Genomic DNA, 22,304 nt, shown 5'->3' on the forward strand with positions numbered 1-22,304 from the left:
GAGTTCATTGATAGCAATCAATGCAAATTCAGTTACCAGTACCTCTGACACTATGTACAGTAGTATAAACTCCCCAAAGTCCTGTAATTGCCAGCAGGACTGACATGTAGGATAACAGCAGTACAAAAACACACTCCAGAAGGCCAGGCAATATGTCGATATTGTGATAGGAGACTATCACCTGGGATCTTGGATATTGTGATATCACGATTCACGAATTTGTTTTTGTTTCCTTATTTTAATTAAGCCCTATAAAACTTTCAAAAATTGTCAAAAGTTTTCAAAAATAGCTAACATACTGTAGACTGTTGGCTATTTTTAGAATTTAGGTTTTGTTCAAACATTTCGTGATATTTGATTGTATCCATGCCGTTCAGCCGTACTCAGGAATCATCTGAATCAAAGTCTGTCTACCAGAGGAGCGAGTTCAACCAACTTCATCAACTCTCTCTAACTTAAGCCCTGTGGAGGGGAAGAGAAGGTGGTGGTGGTGGTGGTGGTGAAGGAAGGAAACAGGGGAGGGGGAAGGGAGATCCTGCTTTAGTTTGTTAATGTCCTTCTGCAAATGACTCCGGGGAAAATACACCAAGAGCAATGGACACAGATGCTGAGAGGGGCGAAATATGTCTTCTGTTTACGGCTTAATGCTTCTCTTTCTCCATAAAGGGCGAGTGTGTGTGTGTGTGTGTGTGTGTGTGTGTGTGTGTGTGTGTGTGTGTGTGTGTGTGTGTGCGTGTGCGCGCGTGCGCGCGTGCGTGCGTGCGTGTGTGCGTGTGCGTGTGGGTGTGTGTGTGGGCCTGCGTGCATGCACGTGTATGGGCGTGCAACATAAAGAACCCATCATGGTAAATGCTAAAGGACACAATGTAGCATCCACTTAAACACTTGACCTATCGCTTCAAACTAACACTTTTGATGTGTTTTACTTCACTCCCGTTCCTGCAGGAATCCTGGACAGAATGTGCAGCCAATATTACATAAATAACTCCATGAAGGAGTTGACATTCTTGAGAAGCCGTGAGGGATTATTGAGAATTAGGTGACAAAATCCACACTGGATTGCCAATGAATTCTCAATCCATCAAATTAAAAGTTGATTCCATCCTGATGGGGGGGAAAAAAACAATAGTTTGGGTACAGTAGGCTACATGAAAAGCTGTGTAGGCCACCATATAGTTGCGTCCACCACACAGCTTTTTTTCTAAAGGCCACTTTTAACCGCACAGATTCGTCGACGATTCGGCGGCGGAAGGCGGTGGATAGCGTCGGTTGCCGAACGGGAGCTCATCGTCAGGTTTTCGGCAGCGGGTCGGGAACCTTATCGACCGAAAACTGGGAAACTGGACTTGCCCGGTTTTGTTGAGTCGGTCCCTTGACGGTCGGCAGTGAAATGAGCCAACGAGAGCGGATAAAAGACAACACACAATCCGCTGGTAGCTATCTGTTTGGCATACTGTTTCCACACAGTCACAGAGGACACCGAGACAACACACTACACATAACTGAATAAAGTGGGCGCGAGTGAACTGCCTAGCGCGATGTAGAAGTTGCCCAATTGCTACGCTTAGAAAGGTGCTTGATTGTATAATATCCACGTTTCAACTGGGTCCAGTTTGGTTATCTAGATTACCTCCTCTTTCAGCTGTGAAAAGCTGGATGTGTGCTTCAGCGTATGACGGTGCGTGTCGAGCATAGCAGACATACAAGCTCACAACGCTTCAAGTTCCGACATGTTGTGAGCTTGTAGCTCTGATATTTTCAATGCGCGACGTCACACGGAGGCAGAACGCTGAAGCAGCAACAAGATGTTGTGAAAGTGTCAGATCATGATACAATTTTAAATGATTATGATTGGTTTTAAAGGTTGTTCTACACTTCTACTTTATCCAAATAATAATATAAATAATAGGCTTAATAACAGCATTTTCCGACAGCGACGGCATGCAGGGACGATCAAGTATGGAGTGAAAATAGCCTTTCAGACTACTGCCACCTCCTGGTTTGGAATGGTATTTCATGCTATATCTCCCCGCATGCGCACAACTGCATACAGTAAGTACAGTCGGCATACAGTCGGCAGACAAAGTTCTGTGCAGTTCTTTGCAAGTTCTTTGCAGTTCTTTGCAGTCCTTTGCAAGTTCTTTGCAGTCCTTTGCAGACTTTTTGGTGTGGAGAGGCCTTAAGGCCGGTGTTATTATGTTATTATGTAGCAGGGGTTTGGCCTCCAGGAGAAACACCTAGACCTTCAGAGGATTAGCTAACCTAACCATGCCACTGAGGAGAGGGGGAAAATCTATTGTTGTTAAACAGGGGGCTGTGGTTGGTATCATTTTTGGAAACTGGAATATTCAAAAGATAAATAACAAGAGGGGATACCAGTATACATCACCCTAACTTAGTAAGTGGTAGAGTAAAGGGAAAACATTTAGCTGAAATTGAAAGATTTGTAATCATTAGCTAAGGCACAGCCCAATGTATTCGTTATGCCAATAAAACCAGAGTGCATGCCACTGCCACCACTGACAATAGCAGATCTTCAAGCTCACAACACGTTGCTTTTAGATCAGCTATTTTTGGTGTGAAACACCTGTGTGCAACCAACTATATCAGTACAGTCTTAGACAGTATACAATGACTTTCTGGTGCTAGGACTTAACCCTAACCCTTACAGAACATCTCTGACCACAAGGCAAACTGAATGGCCCTCACATTGACCTACAGACATTCCAGCTAACTATGGTAGGTTTATAACAACATATTGTGTTATTTAATAGCATAGTCTCCAAAGGGTAACACCTCATCTCCTTCTAATGCCTGTGGACGTTCAGAAACAAAAGACTCATCGGCTGCACAGTCTTGCTCAAGCTCAGTGCAGCCTTTCTTGGAGTATTAATTTACAGTACAAGAGACATTCATTACCAGTGAATAACAACAGACAGACAGACAGACAGACAGACAGACAGACAGACAGACAGACAGACAGACAGACAGACAGACAATCTATTTGCCAGCAGCAGCATAATGAACAAGGACTACAGCTGGAGTCTTCCGTTATATTTTGACATGCTACAGTAAGCTATAGACTAGTGTATCAGACAAATTACTACAGTGCAATGAGAAGCACATGTGCTCATGCAGGCACGCACGTCACACGCACATATTCATCCATGCGTGCGCATGTGGATGAATAATGTAGCAATCAACTAGGATGCTACAGTATATGTAGCAATTGCACAAGTTTAACATAAGATACATTAGAAAACACATACACACGCACACAAACACAGAAGTTACACCTGTTGCAAAACAAGTAACAAGATGTTCAAACAGAGGGAGTGGTAGTCTGTGAGACTTGACAAAGGGGCCATGATATCATATCCTCAGAGAAAATTATTTTATCAATTTTAATTTGATCTTGCATTTGAATCCGTACAAGCCTGTGATGCAGGATGCAAGTAGAATTTACCTTCATGAATGCACTACAAATAGATTCTGTAGTCAAACTTTATGGCTCCATAATCATGTGTAATGTGAATCATTTATCAAACACCCATTTTACTTAATTTTTGATTTAATGAATCTGATTAATCAATAAATGTAGTCAGACTCATACTCTTGCTGACCTATAACATCTGAATAATGACAGATGGGATTATTACAAAGCTTTAAAATGCCAGTTGGAGATGACTTTTTAGTTTTCTGTGAACTGAGGCTGAGCCATGAAGCATATAGTTTCTTCAGGTTTTAGGTCTGGCTGGACTTGATGTGAAACTTGTTGTCCACGAGTTGTTTCAATGCAATCGGTTTTCAGCACCAGCACTTGGTTGGGGAGACCATGATGATACACCCTATTAAACAGTGGTGTAAGTTGTACAAGTTACTTGAGAGCCTATTTCCAATTTTCAATCATTTTACTTCTACTCCATTACATCTCAGAGGCAAATATTGTAATATTGTATTGTCTCAGAGGGAAATATTGTGTAAATTGTTATGGCAATAGCCTACTTTTGTACTTTTACTCAAGTGAATTTAGAATTCCTGACTTAAACTTGTAACAGACCATTTCTACATTGCAGTATTACTTAATTTACTTTTACTTTAGTAAGAAATGTGAGTAGGCCTACTTTTTTCCACCACTGGTGATTAAATATCTCATCATCACTGGACACTAGCCTACATCAGCAATGCGGGTTTCGCAGGCATGATGTGATGTGAGCGACCGCAGAGCATCCCTGACCATTACGCGCAACAGCAGCTGGCCAGGGCCTTATATTCGCTGCATTTAATCTACATGAGACTTGTAATAATAACAAAACTGCCAAACGAACTGAAAATATATATCTTTCAAAGGTAGTTCCGGGAATTTATTTAAACTTTAAATACAAAACAAAGCGGGCACGACCGAAGTTAACGTTTCCATCCCATTAAAACCCATAATATGCACACATATTTAATTATTAAAGGGGGTCTGTCCAGGGCATCAGTAAGCTATTGCAGGGAGTGGCAAGGTTATTGGACTACGTATTCGATTTGATCTCCAAGTCAACCCCCATTATAGGCCAATACTGAATGACAGCAATGCAAACACTACACATAGCCACTTGAACGCCCGGTCAAGATATAAGATAAAACACTATTCGCATTACGTAAACCGGTTATCTTACCTCTCTCTAGCGCGTTCTCTGTGCAGACTAGAAATCGACAACTGGCTCCTCCCCTTGAGGACCAACCAGTATGACAGAAACCCTCCCACCCCTGCTGCCTTTTACAACAGATCTGAACATCAACGCCGGATAGGGAGTGGATTTGGTGGGATGGCACGGTCCGAGACGGCGGCGCCGCATGACGTTCTTTGCGAGGAGAGGAGATCCCCGGTGAAGTAGAGCTTCCCCGGTACACTACAGGCAGCAGCAGCAGCACGCAGGGGCGTCACTATGTGGGGCTTCAGGGGATGGCAGTTGCCACCCCCTAGTGTTCACCTAAAATTCAGTTGTTTTATGCATAATAGTCCCCAACGCATGTATTAACCACTTTCAACGTGGCATCCAGATTTTGGGAATGTTATTATAGGCGAACATCTTCAAACATGTTCTCTTTTCGACCCCAAACAAATAAGTGACGGCGTTGAGAGCATGCAGATCCACTATTTGCGCTATTTTATAAATTATTTCTGAAATTACGCCTCGGCCTGCCAGAGGGTCGGGATACTGCAGTGACACAGACCAATGGGATGGCGTGTAACGGGATCTCCAATTCATAAATAACGTCACACCCCCTGCCTGGGCTGGGCCCCACACAGCGCCATAGAATGATTCTTCATACAAGTACTGACCAAGTATTATTTTATGTTGCCACACCAGGACTATAGTATGTATATGCCTACTAATGTAGGCTACTGTCCTCCTGGCTCCTGCCTCTCCAAAAATTGACCTGGCCTGTGTCTTGTCATAAATGTATTCGTTCATGTTTAGGCGCAAAAGTTTTTTCCAGATATTAAATTGACCATCAAAAGCAAGCAAACTATCAGAGATGACATTTAGACTTGGCCTATCTGTATGAAAACAGTAGCACGAATAAAAGAAAACTGGCCCACTGCTGTGGTAGACTACTTTGCAGGATCTGTGCAAATGTATTTGTTTTAAGCAATTATTTTATTAAGTATCTAAGGGTGGCCACAGGGCACAGGCCAGCTATCCTTGAAATGTGGTGTAAAGTAAATATGAGCTATGTTTCAAATTTCATTTTGGTAGAGGCCTATACCACATTCACAATGCATTATTCATTTGTTTGGTAAAGTCTTAACTAAATATATCACAACATAAATGATATGTATTCTAAACGTGTATTTTGAGCTCAGAAATTATACTCACTGTGTGTGTGTGTGTGTGTGTGTGTGTGTGTGTGTGTGTGTGTGTGTGTGTGTGTGTGTGTGTGTGTGTGTCTGTCTGTCACACACACACACACACTGTCTGATGTCTGATAGATTGATTGAAGGCTCATCTGGGTTTTGGGTCTCGCAACATCATACCCCTCACCTGGGTGACCCAGCAGGGGTTGATCAAGTCCCGACTTACGTCCCAGTAGCTACCCACGATCAGTTCCATTAGGGAAAGACAGGACCATTCACTCTAGCCAAGTAAACTGACTCTGAGTTTGGTTTACGAGGCTACATTCACTCCACCACTCCAGAACTACTCTGCCAAGAAAGGAAATCTGGTGCTTGGAAGGACTAGGCTCTGTGGATTTACTCCTGTCCGGGCCCCTCCTACGTCTCAACATGTCCATTCCTGCTCTCACCAGGTCCAGGACATGTGCGTTGCACCAGACTTCAGCCCCAGACATTTCACTCAGGAGTGGTGGATTCTTGAGCCACAATGGTACTGCAGGCTCCACCTCACCCAGCGGTGGCCCTCCTAAAGGCCTGACCGTGGGTTTGTTGGGCTTCTTCCTCACGGAAGACACAGGCTGGGGCGATAACCCAACCTGCTCCTGGGTGCCGTCTACATTCCGGCTGTCACCCGTCTCTCCGGTGGTCACCAGACTATTCCTGGTTGTCAAGTAGTCTATTCCTATGAGTCACTATAAATAGAATAACTAACGAAAAAACGTAAAACACAATGCAAAATATTTACCAACAAGACCCATTGCAAGATGCTGTACTATGTCAGCTACCGTGAGGTGAGCCTGAGATGTACTGTAATGTTAAGCAGAAGCCTTATTAGTTTGTTTTGTTTTGTCTATTACATTAGACAGACATCAGACAGCAACTTTATGAAACATTATGAAGGGGGGAAATTGATAAATTGATGTTTTAAGGACATAGTTGTAGCTACAATCGTATCGGTCAAAAAGCTCAAGAGCTTAGGCCTATTACATTGTGGTCCTTTGAGAGCAAATGTGTATGTACTGTAAACTAACTGCGTGCCATGTTAGACTATACGGTAACTGGTCTACTCGCCAACAAACCTTCTCACCCTGATCTTTTTCTGCCAACCTCACGCTGACCGCTCAGTGGGACGGTTCTAGTATTCTTGTATTTTATTTCTGAGGATATGGTTAGATATAACTTTAGGGTTAAAGCTATACTGTGTAAGATGCTCAACTAGTGGTCAGTAGCCCTATAGCAAACCGCGGTCGCGTTCGCGTCTTTCGCCCGTTTTTCGTACCTTCACACCCCCGCGTCTGCCTCCACAACGCCGAGAGCTATCTTTAGAGGGGTCCCTGGTTCCTGTGCGTTCAGGCATTCCGGAGAAACGGACTACTTCACCCTGCCTGGTAGGCGAGATTACCTTTTGAGTAAAGAGACACACGGGCGACTACAAATATGGCGACCCCACTTCAAGATGCGCTGTGATTGGCCGGTAGTGTACCATGTGTGCATGATCGGCGATGTGATTGGGCAACGTATACACAACGTATACAGATGATGCAGATTACGTCATTTTGGCACGAAATCCGGTCCACGGCCAGGATCATAGAAAACATATAAAGAGAAGGCTTCAGAAGCTGAAAATAACGGAGTGGGTGTTCTAAAACTTTAGCGATTTAACAGTTAGGACAATTTTAAGATTTGTTTTATAAAAAAAGTTACATGGTACAACTTTAAGCATAGCTTTATTGAGTTTAAGGAATAGGGTTACGTTTTGGCACCGTTTCACTGAGGTTAAGGTTATAGGAATAAGGTTAGGTTTAACCGTTTAGGCATAGTTTACTGAGATTACGTTTAGGAATACCAGGCAGAGACCATTCTACCGCTCTGCCGGATAGATGCCCGGGGCGACTGTGTTTTAGGGCGAGTCTTCTGGTATTCAAGACTACTACTGGAACTGAGTTACACAGAGTTACAACTCAGTTAATTGATGTAGAGGTCAAGCATGCCATTCAGCCAGCTCTTTATGGAGGACTTGAAGTTAATAATGGAGCTAATGGACTGCCCAGTGTGCACGGGGCTTAAGGCTGGCAGGTAACCCATAGGCCTAATAGCCCGAGTGCATCTGCTGTAAAAATGTAATGTTGCACACTCACTGCATTTTAACTAACAAGTTATAGCCTATAAGTAGGTCTATATCAAGTGTATTGCTTCAATGATGCAGATAATAATAATAATAATTAAAGAAAGAAAAAATAATAAAGACAGAGCAATAGGCCTATGTAGTCAGTCCCCACCCAGTCCCCTCACATGGGGGCAGCGACCGCACCAGGCCAACAGTTTCCTTTGGGTGGGAGTGGCTGGGTAGTTTGGTTTGTGATATTTTGTCTTACATATAGCCGCCAGCAAAGTTACAAACACATTTCGCCAAAACATGTTGACATCCATGTTGCCTGTCTGTCGGTCTGCTCTCTGCCTCTAAATCAACTCTTCACTGATGACAAGTTACCAGCAAAAGCTAAAACATGTTGACATTCATGTTGTTGCCTCTGTCTGTCTGCTCTGCTGTAAATCAAATTCTCACTGGCAAAAAAGCAGACAACCTCATATGTAATTTCACATTCCATGACATGAGAAAATTAGCTGTTTGAATGATGCATTCAATACATCAAACACACACAAAAATCGTATTGTTGCCACTTGTCTGTGAATGCTGAAATTCCAAACTATTTCCTCTGGAGCTGATTTGTGTCACTGGCCTGGCGTTCTTGGTTCTTTATGGCAGTGTTTCTCAACCACTGTGCCTGGGGACCTTTGGTGTGCCCCTGAGAAGGGTCAAGTGTGCCTGAAACTGCTTGAAAGCCAGTATTGTATTTATCATTTTAAAAAATGATTTAAACTAGTGAAAACAGCCGATCTACAAGCACACAAGTGGTGTTGTGTGCTTGTAGATCTGCTGTTTTCACTACTGTTGTGCGACAGCGTTGTATGATGAAGCAGGGCTTTACTTTGTGAAGAAACGTACAAATTTGAAACTTGGAGATACAAGGTTTCTTCCTGACAGTGACAATATTTACACCCCTGTATTATGTTGGTGTGCCCATGCATGGAGTCTTGGGACATGAAAAGTGTGCCCATGCAGAAAAAAGGTTGAGAAACTCTGCTTTATGGTCTGTTTCAGCCTCAGGCACAGTGCAGTGTGCATCCCTGAATGACTACATCGACCATGATGCAGCAGGCCCTAAACCGGAAATTATTTTAGGAAGCGGAAACACGCGTAAGCGGAAGACAATGTATACAATGAAAATCAGAAAATCAATTAAGTTATGAAAAACACCATTAATTGCCTTTCTTTGTCACCGCACCTCATAAAGAAATGGCGGACCTCTAGACGCTCTGCATCAGGCCAAGTGCATTTCCCACCTAATGAGGCGTACGCTGACGGTAAATATCACATCCGAAAGGAATATTTACGTTTTTTAGGTAAGTTAGCATGATAGCTAGTTAAGTAAACCTTAGCCTGTCGGCTAATTTAGCTCTCTCTCTCTCTCTCTATGGTTAAGACGGGTCGGGTTGCTAACAAGAGCTAATTTTATTTCTTGACAGTCAGTCACTCAGTCGCAGTCCCTACGACATGTCAACGTTAGCTGACGAGGACGCATTGACTGGGCTTTAAACCCTAGGTTGAGTAACCTGTACATTTTCAAAAATACTGTGCACATTTAGTTTACAGTTAAGAAGATGTATAATAACACGATACTACTCAATTATATCATGATCTCTCTGTCTGACTCTCTGGGACTACCGTTTAAGAAATGTCTAGTTAGCATCATGCTTACAAAATGTAGCCTAGGCTATAACACTGCTTGTGTGAGCGGTTGCTATGGGTGATTAGGCTTCCATACTGTCCATTGTCACAGTTGCTGTGTGGATGCCTTTTAACCACCAAAATGAACTCCATTGTACTCCACTGTAGTTCCATTACTTGTCTGTCTGTATTGATCATCGACACAGGGATGATCAATAATTGATGTCTGATTTTCTTGTTGTCAGCATTATTAATGCCTTAATTCCAGCTTTATTGTGTAGAGCACTGTTTCCCAAACACTGGGTCGGGACCCATTTGTCGGTCGCAGACACATTTTTATGGGTCCCCTAATTTTTGGTTTCCTTTTTTTTATTTGTTATTATTATTCCAAAACATAAAAAAAAATCCCAAAAATATTTTCATGAATAAAAAAATGCAATGATTTTTCTAAGTAATTCCATAATAAATAAATGAAAAATCTCAGAAATTCCATAAATAGTGGTGAAAATACAGGATTTACAAACTCACAATGTGGCGCGAAGCGATGCATTGTGTGAGCTTGTAGATCTGCTGCTTAGTTTGGGTCCCGGGCAAACGTCTCTCTTTTGGGTCTCGACCTGAATAGATTTGCAAACACTGGTGTAGACAGAGGGACCTTGCAAATAACTATGGTATACATACATACTAAGGGTGCAACGGTTTACAAAATTCACGGTTTGGTTTGGTTTGATATTTTTTTGTTTTTTTGACTTTTTTGTTTTAACTTTGAACAATATGGTACCCGACCTCTAGGGTTGTGGTTCTCTAACCCTTAGTGGGCTCTGTGGACCCCTAGGGGTCCTTTAGGGGGTTCCAGGGGAATGTGGATGTGGAGTGGTATTGTATTGTTCGGTACAGGGTAATTCGGTTCGGTACACCCTCGTATCGAACGGTTCAATACGAATACATGTATTGTTGCACCCTTAAATCATCCATACAGTACATGTTATCGCCTTCTATTGCTTAGCTCAATCTGAATAGTGCTTCTGGCTCTGACTGTGTGGTTGCTAATTTAACTAACCCTCTTGCTTGCTTCCAATTCCATAGTCCAAATGTCAAAGCTAATATTATCTCTCTTGCTATAACATTACTAATGTGTTGCCTACAAGCATCTCAACATATCTATCTACCTTGGGGTTGATGCATTTGATCAAATAGAAATGGCTGGGTTCAAACCACATGCAACTTTGTTTTGATTTAGCCACAAAAAAGAAGGAATTAACAACATAGGCAAGTATCTACAAAAGCGACTCTCCTCGTTTGTTCTGTGATGTCATCACATTTAACAACATCGTGATGGAGCTAAGACTGTTTTCTTTCTTCATTCCGCGTTGGACTCATTATTATGCCATAGTCTGTTTAAAAGTGGTGCAACCCAGAAAGTGTATTGATTTTCCCTGGGGGATATCTCTGTTATAGCCTGAAAGGTTATCACGTTTTGCGGTCAGCACAAACTATTTTCTGTCTTGGTAATCGTGAATGGAAGCAAATGTTAACCACTTTAACCCTGGCATTCTTATTTTTAATCAAAATCTTTCGAAAGATATTCAATTATTAAAAAGAAATTAAAAAAAAGTATAATGTCTGGGCTTAAGTGGTTAACTAATACAAGCGGTCTCACTCAGAACATAAAAGTAAAAAAACAAAAATAGTTATTTATAAAAGTTATTTCTGTTGAAGTATATGAAATAGTTTAATGCTAACATGCTATCTGCAATTTATACAACAACCTGTTCCACCCCCAAAGATGGGTTACAGTACAAATGCTATGTTCTGTTTTCTGTTTTCATCTTTAGAAATACTGAAGGAATTCCAAAAGGTTTAGAATGAGCTGATGGTTTTGGAGGTGTTCCAGAAGAGGTTGCAAAAAAGAGAGGGGCTTATCGGAAGATGCCAAGAAAAAAACAACAGAATCCACAACCTGTCAAGTGTGAGTGATTAATGGTCACATGATCAAAAATTAAAAGGCATTTTTGAATAGCGTTTTTCCTATCATTGCACCATCATTTATTCTGACAGTTTATGGCTTAAGGGTTCATTATCCCTTCCAATGTTGAACAACGAAACATTGTGTCCATTTCTCTCGTCAGTTTTGACCATCAGGCATTCTTCAGTGAAAGTGCTGAAACCATTGCCATTTCAATTAGTGCAGTTAGTCTGAGTATACTTTAACTACTTATACCACTCAGCAGAACTCGCCGTTCATCAGCCAAAAAGGGATACTGATATACTGTAGAACGAATGTCCAGGGAGCTAATAAACTCTGGGCTCTAATGAACATGTCTCTAGTTGGTAAATGGGTGAAGTGCTTGAGGTCATCAGTCCATTGAGTGGAGAAGCACAAAAAGTAAGCCCAAGGTGCCGGACTGGCTGGGCAAAAGCAGTAAAGTAAAAGAATCAAGAAAAGGTCTGCACACTTTTTAAAATGCTCCCAAACGCTCTGACGGTCAGTGGCAATATCTTAGTTCAATCAAAAAGTGACCAGGAAAAACACAAGCACTCAATAGCTTGGCACATTCTTGTTCAGAATATATATCTTTTAAGCACACTATCATTTATTTTGACATATATAGGATTCTGCTGCACTGCAAGACATCCAAGACCATGCTATATCATGGAGGTTTGGCATTTCCATTTTCATGCAGTTCTACTGTACACAAATCTGACATTTCAGTGTCTCTCAAGGCTCATGGGAAAATAAAGGCCCATCTTCTGATATACACCAATGTGGCCACTAGATGGTGGCATAATGCAAGGAGAATTTTGAAGAGAGGTACCGGGCTGCTGGCAGTTGTCCAGTTGTCCTTGAACAATACAATACAACTTCACTATAGTCTTACTCAGGAGAGACAAAAATAAAATAAAAACTATGTTTTCCCCAGGTATAGTGTAAAAAACAGTGTTGGTAGTCCTTTACTTTCTAATTGCAGCTGCCAATCTTGAGATTATAATCTATCTACCGATATTTCATAATATAATAGATTAATTGCATGATTGCTTGGTCCCATTCAATTCAGCACCAGAGCACTGCATGAACCAAAGCTGCTTCCCTAACACCATAACCAACACCATAACACAAGCTGTTGACCTTCCAGTCTGTTCATGTTGATGTAGAACACATGGAATGTGAAACTGTCTTTATCTCCTAAGGGAGGAAGACTGTACAGTCTGTGAGGTGGTTCCTTCTCTATCAGTGTGCTGTTCTCAAGGTCTGTTTGCAGCAGGGACCAATCATCAGTTGCTCATCGATTAAGAATAGTGGATACAGGTAGATTAGATACGTTGTGTGTCAGCCTAGAGAGGTGATTTTTTTTAGATTTGATACTACCATCACTGCCATATCCCTACAGAAACTGCAACATTAAACCCCTGTTAACATGCTCTTCTATAACTATATAATGACTTCCATTGTCCACAGTGTGGAACACTGTACACTGATGATTTAGCTGAAACCTACTGTGCCACTATCATCATGTTATAGACCGTTTTCCTGAGTGCTCCCCTGTAGAGAGTGCCGCCGCAGGTGTAAACAGCAGCCAGTCAGTGGTGTGTTCTAGAATTTCTTTGAGGGCATACAATCCGTGGCTATTCCTGTGGCCAGGGCATACGCCAGTGCGTAATGCCTATCAGATACGCTACTTATCAGATACGCTACTTTGAATACGCTACTTTGAAAGGTTTACGAGGGCATACGCTCTTTTTATTGTAAAAATAGCAAATTTACATGCTGACAACGCCTCGCGCTTGTAGATCGCCTCCTAAAGAATTTGACAATTTGTCATTTTAGAGATATTAAAAATCCTTAAATTGTCACTTTAGAAATGTGCAGATAGCCAGATAGACACCCTCTATCTATACACTTAAACCTGATGTTGATTTGTTTACTGTTGAGAAAACAATTAAGTTAAAGGTCATATGACATAAAAAATATATATATATTTTTTCCTGACCTCAATTACACACAAAAAAGGAAAAAAAACAGCTTATAACATTCAGTGTTTTTTTTTTCCTGTAATCTGTAGTTTTTTTTTTTTAATAATTAGGCTCAGAAAAGTTAGTTCTAGGGCCAAAGGTGGAGGGGCCTCTAATTCGTTTATACATTAGCTATTGAAAAATAGCACTCTGTGCCGCACTGTGAGCTTGTAGATCTTGTGAAAATGTGTGCAAATCTTTGAATATATATATATTTTTTGGAAGTCAAATTTTGCTTCTGGGGGGTCCCTTGAACGAAATATTTTGAGATGGGGGTCCGTGTCCAAATACATATCCTTTATGGGGGTATTTAGAAGACATTTATAGAATCGGGTCAAAAATATTCAAAGACTTTTTCAAAAAAATAGATCTACAAGCTCTCAGCGAGCAAGGCACTCGGTGCCGCGCTGTGAGCTTGTATATCTGCTATTTTACAATAGTTGAAGCACAAAATAACGCATAATAAAGTGTTCCCAGTCTAAATGGGTTAAACCTCCTCCCCCTATGAAGAACATTCATGGGGGCCCCGCAATGAATCCTTGTACCCAGGGCCCAGAATTTGGTGCGACACCCCTGATCACCTTTGCTATTCACGTTATTCCTGGCCCCGCCCCCGGCTTCCTGTTCATATCCTGAAAGAGGCGGAGGCTGAAAAAGCTGGCCTGAAAAACATCATTTGACTTCCTGTTGTCCTTGCATTAAAGTGTCAGTAGTTGGCGTTCTAGGCTCTGGGCTCTGAATGTACCTGGGTTGCCATGTCTGCTTATAATAAGCAATTTGTGTCTCTGAAAAAATAGTTGCTTATTGGGCTTACTTTCTAATATTTTTTAAACCAGTGGTTCCCAAATCTTTTCATATCAAGGACCCCAGATTACATATTTGTCCACAGTCGCAGACCCCCATCTGAAAATATGTGGTGCCAGGGACCTCCACACAGATTTATGTTGTTAAAATGTTTTAAAAATATATTAAAAAAAGAAAAATGTTTTCCCTCAATATTTTTAAATAGCAAATATACAGGCTCACAATGTTTCACAATGTGACACATTGTGAGCTTGCTGATCTGCTATTTTCAAATGTGAATGTAAATTAGTATAGCCTACTGTACTGTAGTTGCTTCTGTTGGGCTTATTTCTTTGGCAAAATCTGGCAACAGACAATTCCATGTCACTTCCTTACTTGGGAGGAAGTGAAAAGATGTTTATGAAGCAGCACACAAAGAAAAATGCTCCAGCGCCCTCTGTAAAAGGAAAATGGCAGCCTCCATAGAATGGCCAGGAATATGGTGAATATCACCAGAGATTTTCAACATCACATCACTGCACCATACATACAATGTGGAGAGGTGTGGGCCGGGTGTTTGGAGAAGGTGGGAGGTTCCAGGGCTTTGGGTGGGTGGAGCAGAGGTGATGATTGATATGAGACAGACCATGAAAGTCTCTGAACTACGCCATCTCTGGTGACTAGTAGGTATATTATCTTTGCTACTCAAAAGGCCACAGAACACACAGAGAAAAAAACCTGTCTTGGCTCCCTGGAGTGGAGTTTTCAGTTTTAACATAATTCCTTTAATCATCTGGGGACCCCCAAAATAATTCAGGGACCCCCTTGGGGGTCCCACCCCACAGGTTGAGAACTGCTGCCCTATACAATTTTCACTGGTTCATTCATGGAGGCTTCCATTTTTGACACAGACATTTCTTATGCAGCGATATTAGATATTGGTCATGCGTGTAATGTCAGCCAGATTGCTATAAAAATGGTGGAAAATCAAAATGGGCAGAGTTTGTTTGTTTCAAGTTTGTGTTATGCTATAGCTCGTCCGTTTGGCCTGTCTGAATAAGATTAATTTCAATGTCGTTTGGCATAGCCATCTGCATCTACCATTCTACGAAGTTTTGTAAAAAGAAATAGTTAGTGGCAGAATTTAAAAAAAAAGTTGGTATAAGTTGCTATTCATGAGTTATGCATAATAGTGTCTACAGCCCTACACACTTGGCCGCCTACATTTGATCAACAATGAATGCATGTTATTAGTAGAATAACATTACTGAAAATGAGGAACACATTGAACAACATGAGGAACACGTTTCAGTGTGAGGAACACACTGAAAATGAGGAACTCAAATGGTAGTCCTGCTGGAGTTTTCCAACAGTGAGAGTTGATTCAGAACATGGAGGATGTGTTGCTCCGCTGATATGGAGCCATGCTGTCAACTGCTGTTTTCCACAGTATAATCCCTAGTGAAGTAACGGGTGACTAATGCAATGGCAAGGACCTCCAAATTGATATGTATCTAATCTGGCTGCGGACCCCGTCTGAAAATGTTATTGCCAGAGACCCCCATAAGAGAAGATACATGTAAAATAAAAAGCACAAAAAAAAAAAAGTTTTCCAAATATTTTAAAAAATAGCAGATGTACAAGCTTGCAGTGCGGCACAAAGTGACACACTGTGAGCAACCTCTTGATCCTTTTTGTCACTCCCCTCACCCAAATATACTATATATAGTGTGTGTATATACTGTATACTGTATTCACACTGTCACTGTCACCAAGAGCAACCTTGCTGGTGAAGTAACTCAGAATGCCTTGGAATGTCAAACATGGCTAACACGTTTTCTGCATTGATCGAATGCTATTTTCTCTGTCTTTATGACTTTAAATGTGTGTTTCATGGGCAGTCCCATGGCGACCGCACGCACGCGCACGCACACACGCACACGCACACGCACACGCACATACTAAACAATGCTTAATGAATGATTGCGACCATTGTGCTGAACAGCTGCTAAGGCATTTCCATACAAATTGATATAAACCAGCCTTAATTCAAATTCTGGGAGGAATATATTGTTGTGCTTTGGTAAGATGATTGATTGGTTTCTCTTGCTTCTACAGTGGATTCTGAAGATGGTGTAGCCCTCGACGCTCCGGCAAACCTCACCTTAGAGACCGACTTCCTTCTGGGACAAGACCTTGTATTTGGTGACTCTGATCATGACAAGATCCTAGGCCTGGACAAGTTCTCAGGTTTGCAATCTTGAGTTATACTCAGGGGTAGTGCATGAAGGGTAGCTAAATTGTTTGGGGGTTTATTTTCTAGTTTTACCTATCATGATCAACCTGCTATCCCAGTTGTTTTCAACCGTTGTCATATTAGTGCAGGGCGTTAAGGGGAGGAAATGCTAATTTCGTGCAAATTTGTCTTAAAGCGCCAAATTTTGCACAGATGGTAGCCCAGGGCATGCTCTAATGATTTAGCTAGGGCGCCCGAGTTTGCGACCTTCGGGGTCGCCACATTTTTGCAAGCGTTTGTTTTGCACAAAAAACATTCCTTGGGCTACAAATGGCCCCAGTCATCACCTTTCATCACTAATCACAGTTTTGTGGGCATTTTCTGGGGCCATTTGTAGCCCAAGGAATGTTTTTAACAAAATGCTTGCAATGGATTCAGCATCATGACAAACCCCTAGTTAGACCTCTCACATCCTACTTAAATACCCAGGAAAAAAGAAATCTGGGTATTCTTTTTCCTGTATAGAAAGTCAATGGAAGCCCAACTTGACTTGGCCGCTGTGGCGACCCCAAAGGTCGCAAACTCGGGCGCCCTAGCTAAATCATTAGAGCATGCCCTGGGCTACATCTGTGCAAAATTTGGCTCTTTAAAGTTATACCATGTAACTTTTTTTATAAAACAAATCTTAAAATGGTCCTAGCTGTTAAATCGCTAAAGTTTTAGAACCCCCACTCCGTTATTTTCAGCTTCTAAAGCCTTCTCTTTATATGTTTTCTATGATCCCTGCCCGGGACCGGTTTTCGCGGAAAAATTGCGTCATCACACTACCGGCCAATCACAGCGAGGGTTATACACTGCCGGCCAATCACAGCGCAGAACATACACTGCCGGGCTCTCTGGTGGGTTTAGGAAACACGCCTTCAGGAAGTACACTGCAGTGTTTACACTGGAGGAGTCTAGCATGTAACTCCCCAACCGCTGCTCGTAGAAGGACACGGGAGACCTCATTGAAAGCGTCTCGGCGAGGCGAGGCGGACGCGGTGGTCTGACGGCCCGGTCCGCGAGCGAAAAACGGACGAAAAAAGCAAACGCGACCGCGGTTTGCTATACTGCTACAGACCACCAGTTGAGCAACTTACACAGTATAGCTTTAAGACAAATTTGCACGAAATTAGCATTTGCTCCCCTTAACGCCCGCACTATATCAAGGTCCATTATTTGATGAGATTTAGCCTCTCAGACCCAAAAGTTCGAATATTTAGTTGTTATTGGATAAGGTTTTTCCACAATTCCATGCTGTATTGATGTGGTACCATAGGAGAGCTAACAGGCCAACGTTTATTTGGGATGAGCTCATTCTGAATGAATGTGCATGTAAACATAGCCAATCTTGAGAATCTTTGGTTAGTTTTACTAAAGAAAATGTACACCTCGTATCTGGAAAAGGCAACATCACTAAAGGGAGACATCGGGGCCTGAATCTGACAGGGCCTCTCTCTTGTGACAGGAAGAGAAATGGAGCTACGCCTGCAGCCCACATTTCCCACCGAGGCTCTTTGTCAGAAAGAATGATCTGAAAAACGGCAAAGTAGAGAGAAGAAAAACTGTGCTGCCATTATTATATAAGGGTCATAAAAAGACAGCCATTACCATCAAGGACACCATTACAGGAAGGCATTTATTCATCATCATCATCATCATCATCATCATCATCATCATCATCTGCTGCTGCCTCTGCTCCCGCTCCCCAACTGCCATTATTGTCTCCCCCTCATCATCATCATCATCATCATCATCATCATCATCATCATCAGCCCACAGCCATTATAGTCATCATCATCATCATTATCATTAGGCTTGGTAATCATCCACGAGGGGTTTCCAAAGGGGGGCTGAATAAAAGGACAGTCCCGACTCCTGCCTCCTTCACATCTTCCCCCTGCCTCTTTGAAGCAGGGTAGTTCAGCTCTCTCTCTGCTTTTGCTTCACAATCACCGTGGGAAGGGCATCTTACCGAGGGAGAAGGGACTGGCTATCTGCTCACGTATTTTTCTTCTGTCTGGGAAAAGTGTAATTTAATTTACTTTTTTTTTTTTACATGTTACGACGTAAAAGTAGCACTGTCTGTGAGTATGAAAACTGAATGCTGCATGTGTAGTTTGTGTACGATCATACATTTCAGAGAAGATTTTTGTTCTTCTTTTTCTTTTTGTTGCTTTTGGCTTTGAATCAACTTACCCAGTACCAGCCTAGGAGCATTTAAGGAACAGCCAAGAATGTCTGAATGTGTTCTGTATTAGTTTGGCATTTTTTATTTGTACTTTTATGAAATGATAATTCTGCAAGATGTGTGAGAGGAAATGTTAGAACCGGGATATCTGTGCTCTTGGGGTGAATTAATTTGGTCTGACTCTGAACAAGGTCTGACTTGTTGGCATTCCTTTGTGCTGTTTACATCTGCTATGGTTGTGTCTGGGATTCTTTGTTTTCATTTCAATGCCTTTATTGTCATTGCAGGTACAACATAATAACAATATTGGACAGTTTGAAACAATATTTGATTCATAGCAGATAGGATAACTACAACTCTAAACCATGGTATGAATTGAGCCTTGTACCATGTATTCTCTCTATTATCTGAGTACAGGACTGTATTTAATTCTCACTGTCCATTTTTACTTGTTGCATATAATTTATAACGGTGCAGAAAGAAAACTATTTGTAGCTTCTTCCCTAAAAAATGATGGTTATGGAAACATGCAATCAGAAAAAATTGCACTTTGTTTATTGTGGTCCGTTGAACGGCCACAAAAATCACATTTGGAAACGCTTGGAATAACATCTGTCTGTCATTCCCTCACAGAAGTAGCTGCTGAGATTGGTTTCTCTGTGTATCCTCTGGGTGAAGAACAGAGCCCTGCCTACAGCCAGCTCAGCATGGAAAGTGAAGCGGACAACTCACGCAACACTGCAGATGACGGGAGGGAGGAGGAGGCCAGAGCAGCCCAGACTGAACATACGTTTCCCCCTGCAGACAATGGAAGGGATGAGGAGGCCAGAGTAGCCCAGACTGATCCTACGTTTTCCCCTGCAGACAATGGGAGGGAGGAAGAGGCCAGAGTAGCCCAGACTGAACCCACGTTTCCCCCTTACCTCTCCTGCAGGGGCTGCGGCCAGCTCCGTGACGACCCCCTGGGCCCTGGCATAGACCTGGTAGGCCCGTACTGCCTTCGGTGCTGCAAAGCCTCCAAGGAAGCCAAAAGCATGGACTTCTGTTCTCCGTTCGGCGGCAGCAGCGTCGGTGGGATCCGCTCGGGTTCCCACTTAGATATGGACAGCAGCGACGACGGGGCCGACAAATTACTGCCAGGAGAGGACGGCTTCTCCAAGCTGCACACCTGTCACGTCTGCGGCTTCTCGTCGCGCTACGCCAACCACGTGAAACGGCACATGAAGACGCACAACGGAGAGAAGCCCTACAACTGCCCGCTGTGTACCTACGCTTCGGCCCAGCTGGTGAACCTGCAGAGACACCTGCGTATTCACACGGGGGAGAAACCCTACAAGTGTGACCGCTGTACTTTTGCCTGCAGTTCCCTGGGTAACCTCAAGAGGCACCAGCGCATGCACACAACCTCCGCAGGGGCAGGGCTGGAGATGAGTCGACCTAACATTGGCGAAAACAGTCATCATAAGAGGCTAGTGACTGGCCGAAGACCCAGCGAGGAAGAGCGCGATGCTTCAACCAAAGGTATTTCTTTTAGCAATGTAAACCACATTTCTACTCCTCTCAAAATCACATAAATGATAGGATTATTTATTCAATGTATACTACAATAAAAAAGATGGGAGTTGATAAAGTTATATGCTTACTTTGATTAATAGTGCCCTTTTGCCTTTCTTTTAAAGTGTAAAAAAGTATGCTCAGATTAGCTCACAGTTCTCTTTGGCTTTTTTTCTCTGAAATAAATTTGCAGAAGTTATGAAGCCAGCTCCAAACCTGAACGTGGATGCCCAAAACAGTGACTACTTATCGCCATTTGAGAACTTGAAAGGGGGACCACCACCCCCGCCAAACTCAAACCCAGCTCCTGGTCAGCAGCAGCCCCGTCCTCTCCTGGAGAGCCCGGGCAGCGGTGGTGGTGGTGGAATGAGGGTAGCGGACGGCACCCTCCCTCCTTCCATTTTCCCTTTTACCTGCCGGCTGTGTGGCATCGTCCTGGAGGACGAGGACGGCTCCTCGGCTCAGATCTGTGCCAAGTGTACCCTCGACATGTTGACCAAGGACTCGTCGTCTCCCAACAGCCCCGGGGAGCGCAGCGACAAGGTCTACACCTGCGCCGCCTGCCCCTTCCTCACCCACTACCCCAACCACCTGGCGCGCCACATGAAGACCCACAGCGGGGAGAAGCCCTACAAGTGCCCGCAGTGCGACTACGCCTCGGCGCACTTCGACAACCTCAAGCGGCATCACCGGGTGCACACGGGCGAGAAGCCTTACAAGTGCCACTTGTGCGACTACGCCTGCGGGAACCTGGCCAACCTGAAGAGGCACCATCGCGTGCACTCCGGCCTCAAGCCCTTCCAGTGCACCGTGTGCAACTACAGCTGCAACCAGAGCATGAACCTGAAGCGCCACATGCTGCGGCACACGGGGGAGAAGCCCTATAAATGTCAGGAGTGCGGCTACACCACCGGCCACTGGGACAACTACAAGCGCCACCAGAAGAAGCACGGCCTGGCCACCGAGGGCTGGGTGAAAGTGCCCATGCCCAGCAACGACGAGGAGGACGGGATAGGAGTTGCAGTTTCGAAGTCCGCGACCTTGGTGTCGTCCTGGATCCCACCCTCTCCTTCCAATACCATGTCGACGATATCACCAAAACAGCCTTTTTCCACCTCCGAAACATTGCCCGCCTCCGTCCCACACTATCCCAAACTGCTGCAGAGACACTCATCCATGCCTTCATCACATCCAGACTCGACTACTGCAATAGCCTTCTTTACGGTGCCACCTCCAAAGTACTCAAAAAACTTCAATATGTGCAAAACTCTGCAGCCCGCCTCCTCACCAAAACCCGATCAAGAGACCACATCACCCCAGTTCTCCATGACCTCCATTGGCTCCCAGTAAAATACAGATTTGATTTCAAAATACTGATCACCACCTACAAGGCCCTCAACAACCAGTCTCCCCGCTATTTCTCTGACCTCGTCAAACCTCATGTTCCCTCCCCCCCTCAGGTCTGGCAATGCCAACCTCCTGGAATTCACCCATAAAACTGAAAAAAAAAGCACCTGGGGTGACAAGGCTTTCTCAGTTGCAGCCCCCACTGGTGGGGTTCAAACTCAGAGGAAGGGTGTAGGGGTAGATATGCAGTACTTGTCTAGGTAGGGATATATAGCACATTGTGCCACAAACCTGAGATTGTATACAGTAAAACTCAGCAACACTAAGCTACCAGCAGTTTGTATTGTTTTCCTGATATGGTTTTTGTGTTTGTCTTGTGTTAGGTCTGTTTGTGTTTAGTCAAATGTCTTCAGAGGCTGCTACTTGTTTGTGGAATCATGCACAATTGTGGAAAAAATGTATTTTG

General features: G+C 43.2%; 2 protein-coding genes across 4 annotated transcripts in view; one reads left to right on the plus strand and one right to left on the minus strand.

Annotated features, from left to right (window-relative positions):
- Positions 1-4,685, minus strand: part of LOC308300372 (E3 ubiquitin-protein ligase RNF19A) — a 34,481-nt gene extending 29,796 nt beyond the window's left edge. For both annotated transcript variants that reach the window (XM_080744189.1, XM_080744188.1), the window contains exon 1: positions 4,665-4,685. The gene's annotated coding sequence lies outside the window, so the exon portion shown is untranslated. The remainder of the gene's footprint in view (positions 1-4,664) is intronic.
- A 6,826-nt stretch (positions 4,686-11,511) lies between these two features.
- znf513a (zinc finger protein 513a) lies at positions 11,512-22,038 on the plus strand. 2 transcript variants are annotated; one of them, XM_080745189.1, is made up of 4 exons: positions 11,512-11,646; positions 16,590-16,721; positions 19,571-20,458; positions 20,685-22,038. In XM_080745189.1, exons 1-4 carry the CDS (start codon positions 11,607-11,609, stop codon positions 21,839-21,841), a joined length of 2,217 nt encoding a protein of 738 aa, XP_080601315.1. In that variant the 5' UTR covers positions 11,512-11,606; the 3' UTR covers positions 21,842-22,038. The 2 variants fall into 2 exon arrangements, with proteins under 2 accessions (XP_080601315.1, XP_080601316.1); XM_080745190.1 differs by lacking the exons at positions 11,512-11,646; positions 16,590-16,721 and adding an exon at positions 19,245-19,305.
- Positions 22,039-22,304: the final 266 nt, after the last annotated feature.

The sequence above is a fragment of the Nannobrachium achirus genome, assembly GCF_963921795.1.
Source record: "Nannobrachium achirus genome assembly, chromosome: 16".
NCBI lineage: Eukaryota > Metazoa > Chordata > Actinopteri > Myctophiformes > Myctophidae > Nannobrachium > Nannobrachium achirus.